Source organism: Diospyros lotus, chromosome 5 (assembly GCF_014633365.1).
Source record: "Diospyros lotus cultivar Yz01 chromosome 5, ASM1463336v1, whole genome shotgun sequence".
NCBI classification, from domain to species: Eukaryota; Viridiplantae; Streptophyta; class Magnoliopsida; order Ericales; family Ebenaceae; genus Diospyros; species Diospyros lotus.
In genome coordinates this window covers 32,732,660-32,740,006 of record NC_068342.1, presented here as the reverse complement: position 1 = coordinate 32,740,006, position 7,347 = coordinate 32,732,660, and the positions used below count along the sequence as shown (strand labels likewise).

The 7,347-nt window shown below is 39.2% G+C and overlaps 1 protein-coding gene across 1 annotated transcript; it reads right to left on the bottom strand.

Moving 5' to 3' along the window:
• Positions 1 to 451: 451 nt before the first annotated feature.
• LOC127802221 (mechanosensitive ion channel protein 6-like) lies at positions 452 to 4,248 on the bottom strand. Its single transcript, XM_052337932.1, has 7 exons — positions 4,155 to 4,248; positions 3,557 to 3,635; positions 1,873 to 3,450; positions 1,617 to 1,740; positions 1,231 to 1,524; positions 893 to 1,095; positions 452 to 743 (listed from the first exon to the last, which is right to left on the bottom strand). Exons 1-7 carry the CDS (start codon positions 4,246 to 4,248, stop codon positions 452 to 454), a joined length of 2,664 nt encoding a protein of 887 aa, XP_052193892.1.
• Between the last annotated feature and the right edge of the window lie 3,099 nt (positions 4,249 to 7,347).

The following is a 7,347-nucleotide window of genomic DNA, read 5'->3' as shown; positions in this document are numbered from 1 at the left end:
AAGATGATATTACTGCAACAAAAGTGATATTGCTACACTAATTTCAGAGTATTAAACACTTATTTATAGACATAAAATCATTTGTAGATATACACGAGAAATCATATTTTGATGAGATAAATTCCAATCAAAATCAAATTTGATGTTCTAATCATAGTCAAATTTGCAGTCCTAATTACGATAAAATTAGGAATTTCAATCTCAGTCAAATTTAAATTTTGGATCGAGAATAATATCTAGTGAATTTGAAAAAAAGTAAATAATGAAAATAAAAGGTAAAGTAAATGAAGATTTTGAAAATAAGATGTAAATAGTAAAGGTTTACGAATGGACCTTATGGGGAATGTCTTGGAAAAAAAAATTCCATGCCTCCAATGTCCAAGTAGATTTAACCTTTACAAGAAAGTTGTTCTAAGAATTTGGCGTATACACACTCCTTTAATTTAATTGCTCACTGGTAAGAGGCTGTCCAGCTAGAAGGCATCCGAGTGGATTCCATAGCGGTTGGCATGCTGCGAACGTTGATGTCCAGAGGGAGCAGCCTGTACTCGATGTCGAGCTCTTTGAAAATCTTAACCATCTCTTCTATCACGAGCTCTCGCCTCTGAAACCTCTCCACTACGTCTTGGTGGTTCATTCGGTGTCTCAGCCATATCGATACCTTTACTGTGTTTAGTCCGTGTATATCCATCAGTATGATTGTGGGAGAGGGGTACCAGTGGTCCTTCTTGCTCTCAATGTAACTGATCATCGTTAAAGAAAGGAAAGCAAGCAGGCAAGAAGAATGTTAATGTTATATCACTGGAGATCTATTTGGAGAATGTCACGAGACTCAACACGACATCTCCGTAGTCAATGAAGCAAATTAAGCAAAAAAAGCAAACTTAATTACCTTGTGATTCTTTGCCTGATAATGGCAATCTTTTCGGCTGGAGTTGCAATGTGGACAGAGAAATCGACGGAATCGCCCATGTCTGGACTGCGATAATAGTTGCTGATGGGCAATGTGGAGAGAGTACTGTTTGGATAAATGATCTTCTGGTTGTCATATCTCAGAAACACGGTGGTTAAGATGTTCATCTCTTCCACTGTCATCTGAAATTAACCAAGCAAATTAATTAAAGCAATACATATCAAATCTTAGATTCTGAATTTGGAAATTAATGATGTGGATTAATCCTGAAGCTAAGAATTAACGATAGACAAATATATACATATATATATATATACCTGAACTCCATTGATCTCGCAGCGATCGCCCACATCGAATGGGTGCATCACGAACAAGAAGATGATGGCTTCAAATATCGTCTTCAAGGTGTTTCCAAATATGAATGCCACAACAACAATCTGGGAGCTCAGGAAGAGAAGAAACTTACTGGTGGCCACTTCAAGTATGAGGACACAAACCACGGCTATGACGATGCCGACAATTACATTCACCATGTGGTGCAGTTTGTTCACGGCTGTTTTCGTGTCGTTGAGCGTCAAGGCTAGAGCTCTCCGCTCCCTGAAAGCGTTAACCTGAAAGATCAACGAGCTAGGTCTTGTAATAAGAGCACCAAAAAAATACTAGCTGAAAGCAATTTATGGGTTTGCGATTAAATTTTACTTACCACCCAGTTCTTCAGTGCAGCCTTGCTGATTCTTTCGCCCTCCGCTGATCCCACAACAACGGTTATGGTCTTCAAAGCCTCGTCTTCTCGCATGAATCGCATTATATCCTGCAGGTAGATGAACCTTCCAGCAACACGACAACAACAATAGAGATCGATTTCAAAGCCGTGTCTTGAAATCAACAATTGCAAACACAGGATGATGACTGCGGGTCTCATAGTTAAAAGAGGAAAGAGTAAAATGATGAAAACATACTTGCTGCCCCTTCCAGCCACATTCTGGAAGATCTTCCTTGCGGCAGCTTTAGCCTCCAGTTCGCTTCTTATATGCCGGGTCGACTCGTCGCCGTCGTTGGATTCCATAATCTGCTCTTCCAGGGTAGAGAGGGCGCCATGCCTGACGATTCTAATCAACCTCTTCATGTTCCAGGCCGAGATGTTCTTCGTATTCAGCCTGTGCAAATGATCGATGCTTATCCCGGAATCCTGCTTCTTGAGCGATTCTCTCGACTTCTGGCTCAACGGATTCTCCAATTCTTGACCGTTTCCGCTCCTGATAACCCCCCGATTCTTGAACGAAGGCAATGCTGCCTGTGGCGAGAGGATTTCTGGCGGCAGAGTCGCGCCGCCGGTGTTCTGCAACTTCTGGAGCTCGGACACCCACCGCTCCTCGTCCTCGCGGCGGTGCGGGATTCCGACCAACGGAGGGCCTGAGAGCGTTTCGATGACATACTGGTTGAACAACGATTCCTGGATTCGATCGAAGAAGGTGCTGACATGGAAGGACGAGGCCAGGACCTTAACCATGAGCGTCTTCACAAGCCACAGCAACGTAACGATCAAGAAACAAAGCAGAACCTTGTTCACGAATCTGACGAACTGGTTGTTTGTTTCTTCCTCGAATCTCTCGTCGAACAATAAATGCCAGGCGAGCAAGACCAGGCCCAGCCAAATGCAATTCTGCACAGCTTTTCTCAATCCGTAGACGAAATAAAGAAGCCTTTTTCTCAGCAGAAAATTTCTCTCCACGAAGAAAACCATAATTCTGATCACCCAATCGGAGACCAGTCTTCCACAAATAAGACCAAGAATCAGAAGCTCCCATTTCCACCAGTAGAGTCCTCGGATTTGCCATTTTCGCCACTGCGGGACAGCGAGCGTGCATATCAAAGCGGCGACGATCAGTATGAGGCTGAGCCATTCGAGGATGACGAGTGCGCCGAGCTTGGATTTCTTGAAATCCTCGGGAATGTCTTCGTCGAACAATGGGTCGTCTTCTTCTTCGTCCGATGGTCTACCTAACATGCCGGATCTCAGCTGGCCCGACTTTCCGGTCCGGTTGGAGAGACTGTCGGGCTCAGGCTCCGGCGGGTCGATCAACCGGGACTTCGTCTTCGTCCTCAGCATGCTCTTCCGCCGGCTGTCGAACGACGTGCACCTCAAAACCTCTCCTCCACCGTCTTCCGGAGAGGCGCTCGGCCGCCGGGAACGGTTCTGGAAATGTTGGAAGCCACCCTCGTCGTTTTCCTCCCCGTCGGCCATGGATGTTTCGGGCTCGATATCAAAGGCATTATCGGCAGAGCGGGACACGAAGGAGACCTTCACGTCCCTGGAAGCGGAAAGCGGACGGCGATGGTGCTGTCTGTTCCAGGAGGCCGGTATATTCTCGCCTTGGTCAACCATGACGATGACCTCTCGGTCCCGGCGATCGTCCTGATCGCCGGGGGCCGCCATGCCGAGGGGGTGGGGATCGATGAGAATGGGTAGTTCCTCGTCGCCGGCGGCGGTGGAGATTCTCGTGGAATGCTTGCGCGAAGATGAGCCATGGGAATGCCTAAAGGAATTCTTAAATGGGAATGGAAAATCCATCAAAGATATGATCTAATTGGTGTGTGGATTCAGAACGGTTTCGTTTTGGAAATTCTAAAAATGGGAATTACAGAAGATTTGATCTGTACGCTTGGGATTTGCATGGCATTGCCACTGAAGAAGAAACAGAAGTATTATTTGACTGCTCGCCTAAAAAATAAAAATAAAAACAAACATTCAATTTGACTCTGTATCTAATGTGGGTGTTAACTGTTACGTGGGAAATTATATTTTTAGTAAGTTTCTTTATAAAAAATTATAACATTTTAATACTTTTACGTTTTCTGGCTTTTTTTTTTCAGATTTTTTTTAATATTCAGACAAAAGTAAAGACAATTTCATTTTCTGTTTTTTAGTTGATTATAAAAATCTAAAAATAACATTTAAAATATAAAAAATTATTTCAGAAATAATCGGGTCCTAATAAATTGGATTATTTTATAAGAAAGAAATATTTTATTTATATGTTTTATGTTATTAAGGCAAGAGGTATCAAAATAACCTTGACCTCTCTCATTTTGGCCGTGTGACACCTTCAACTCAGACTTAGATATATTGTGCCCCTCCTCTGTCTAATTTTGAACTATTACACATCTCTTTCTCTAGTTATATAGCAGATACCGTGCACTCAAGCGCAATTGAATCCTTTAACAGCTAAAAGAGTTCAACCTTCACGATGGGCCACATTCTCTGCTGTTGACTCCTTCATTCCCCGCTGACACTGCTTCCTCGCCAATGCAGCGTCGTTGCTTGAAGCCACCATGCTATTGTTGAGTCTGGCCTTCCTCGCCGACACGGCGCCGTTGCCATTGATATGGGGTAATTAATTTAAACTTTTTTCCATATTAGATAATGTAATACGTTGTTGTCTGAGGTTTGGGTTTGTTTCTTGAGCTTGACTTACAGAGAGAGGTGAAGCACGGAAATTTTTTCAATGGCATGATCCTCCCATGCTTGATCACGTCCAGTATGCTATTAATGGGGAAAAGAGTGAAGGAGCTTGAGAAAAAGAGGATAGCTTGAAGTAAAAAATTGGAACCATGTCTTTTCTTGCTGCTTGCTGTCAATGTCATCTACCTTTGTTGGAATATAGATATTGGAGAACTGTAGGTCCGAGTGAAGGAAGAAATTAGACCTTTCTGAGTTCAACTCTAGAATTATATTTTAGGGAACTTGATTTTGGTTATGTTTTTGTAAACTCCAAGTTGAACTTGTTCTTATTGAATTTTGGAATGAAAAATTTAATCCTTTGTTTTCTTTCGGTGTTTAGGTTGTTATAATATACTTTGGCATTTTGGACCTCTGTCAAGCAAATCACTCCCAATCCAACACAAGGTATCAAGCATAAGTTCATTTCAAAATCAAACATTCAACACAAGGTATGCCATATTGGACTTCAATATTCACCTAATAGTTTAAATCCAAAAAAACAAACATTAAGTGTTGATTGCACTATTTAATTACATAAATTGTTTAGTACTTATATTTGAAGCATGTCCCTAAAATGTTGGTTGCTTGGTGGCACTTTGCTGATAAAGCACATTGGTTGTCTGGAGTCTTGGGTTGAGGTGGCTCCATTTTGTTCTTGTCTTCTTTGCAACTAGTCAACCTTCTGCTGATGAAGTTGGCTGGATATTACTGCATTCTTCCCTTTCCAATTCATCCTTGGTGGTTTAAAGTCAATGTCACCTGTGACAACTGTTGAGCTCTTTTATCTCCCTTGAGGCATGTATAATTCTTAGAGTGGAACTTAGCAACTGCATACTAATAAATACTAAATTCAATCAATCATACAAATTAACACCTAATGACATTGTTGATATATGTAAACAATATACCTCATATGTCATGACCCCAATAACTTCGTTGTACAAGACTTGCATTCCCCTCATCACAATTAATTTGCCTTTTAGACTAGGAAGCCACTATTGCAGCTGCATAAGACCTTTTAGCACCATTAATACTAGCATTTGGACAAGTAACCCTATTGTTTTACCTTTGATGATGAAAAACTTCATATATATTTGGCATTTGAAAATAAATTACAACTTATCTTTGGAAATTGAAAGAGATCGAAAATGTAAATTGCAAATCATGTCAAATGATAAAATATTTTTTAATGAAAATAAATGTTTTGTGGCATGAAGTTTAAATTGAAAGATAATATTATGCACTTCAAGAAAATTTATTTTAAAATTAAATGATTTAGAATGTCAAAATATTTTCAAAGCATAAACACTCTTCTAACACCAAGGAAAAATATTTTAGAAAAACAGTCAAATAGAGTCAACAATTTTTTAAAAGTATTAACAGTTTTAAGCCTTAAGTGAAAAACAATTGAAAAAGAGTTGACTATTTTTAAGAAAGAGTTACTGTTTTAAGCCTTTGGTGAAAATTAGTTGAAAAAGAGTTTACCGTTTTCGAAAAGAATCAACCCTTTTTTAGTCTTAGGTGAATGGGTTATGCAAAAATTGTCGACCGTTCTTGTCAACTGTTCACCAAGTAATTTTTCACTCTCTATACTTTTCGTGTAAGTTCAAAAAAAGTCGAATGTTCCTGTATAATGTTGACATTCTCTCAAAACTATCGACTTCTTGTTAAAACAGTCGATCGCTCCTATATAATTGTCAACTGGTGCTTTAAAAGAGTCAACCGTTTGCCCAAGCTGAAAAAGGATTTCAGTTTTCTCAATGGAAATTGTCGACCATTGTGAAAAACTATCAACTATTTCATCACTAACATGTTTAATGACTAGTTTTTGCAAGATTTTAATGTCTCAAACGGCTCCAAATAATGACTAATTAATTTAAGCTTAGGAGGAGTTTATAAATACCAGCCCAATGATACACTAGAGAGGTTAATAAATGGAAATGAAGTGATTGGAGCTTACAAGAACTATGCATCTTCACTAGTGTTTGTATTTCATTTTTCTCTCAACCAAGGCTAGATATATTTTGTAATTTCCTATTAAAGTTTTGTTGCTCATTTTAGAGAGATTGTTGTAATTGAGAGTGTCAACTTTGACATTAATCTTGTTGTAATCCTAGTGATTATGCTAGAAAACCTACTTTGGTATAAGTAGAAGGTTTTATATTTCTAACGATTTTACTAGAGGGCTTACTTGGTAAAGTAGGAGGTTATACTGAATTTTAAAATCTCTAGTGGGGAGTTAGAGTAGTAGAGTAAGTTGGGTTGAATCGAATTACTTTAAATCTTTGTGTCTATTGCATTCTTGATTTTTCTATTTTCTAGCTTACAATTCACCATTTTGTTATTTTTATTTGAAAATCTCCACAAATTTTTAAAATTTATAAACATCCAATTCACCCACTCATGGATGTGAGGTGCCATTGATTACACAAAACTAACAAACCATTCCTAAACCTCTTCCAATTGTAGATGGACTCTCACACCATTGATAGGAACATTTTGAGTGGAACTTTTTACTCTAGCCCTACCTATGCTATAATACCTGAGAATTTTTAAGGTTATAAATGGGATTTTACGAAAGGTATAAGTGAAATTTTTGAAAGAGTGGGGCTATAAGGTACACTATCACAGTTTTAAGTGACTGAATCGGCCGTAGGGAGTGCCCCAGACCCTAGATGTTTAAGGAAAATGGAATAGTATTGATAAGTGATTCGAGATATGATTTTAGGTGTCAAAAGAAATTGGATTAAGAACGATTTTTGGTAGAACTGTGGATCAGACTGAAAAACTGAATCGACGTAGAAAACTTTCAAAAAGTCAACGGAGTGTCCTGAGGACCTATATTTTATATGTAGAACAACCCTTAAGCGATTTCGGGTTGAAATGAAAGGACTTAGGGTCAAATCAATCAATCGGGCCTAAGTGTAATTTA

Excerpts from the sequence above, each read along its gene's own strand:
- LOC127802221 (XM_052337932.1), bottom strand. The coding sequence starts at position 4,248 with ATGGTGGCTTCAAGCAACGACGCTGCATTGGCGAGGAAGCAGTGTCAG. Across the intron at positions 1,741-1,872 it reads GTGGCTGGAAGGGGCAGCAA|GTTCATCTACCTGCAGGATA; the intron begins GTATGTTTTCAT and ends TGTTGCTGGAAG. Across the intron at positions 744-892 it reads ATCAGGCAAAGAATCACAAG|TTACATTGAGAGCAAGAAGG; the intron begins GTAATTAAGTTT and ends AACGATGATCAG.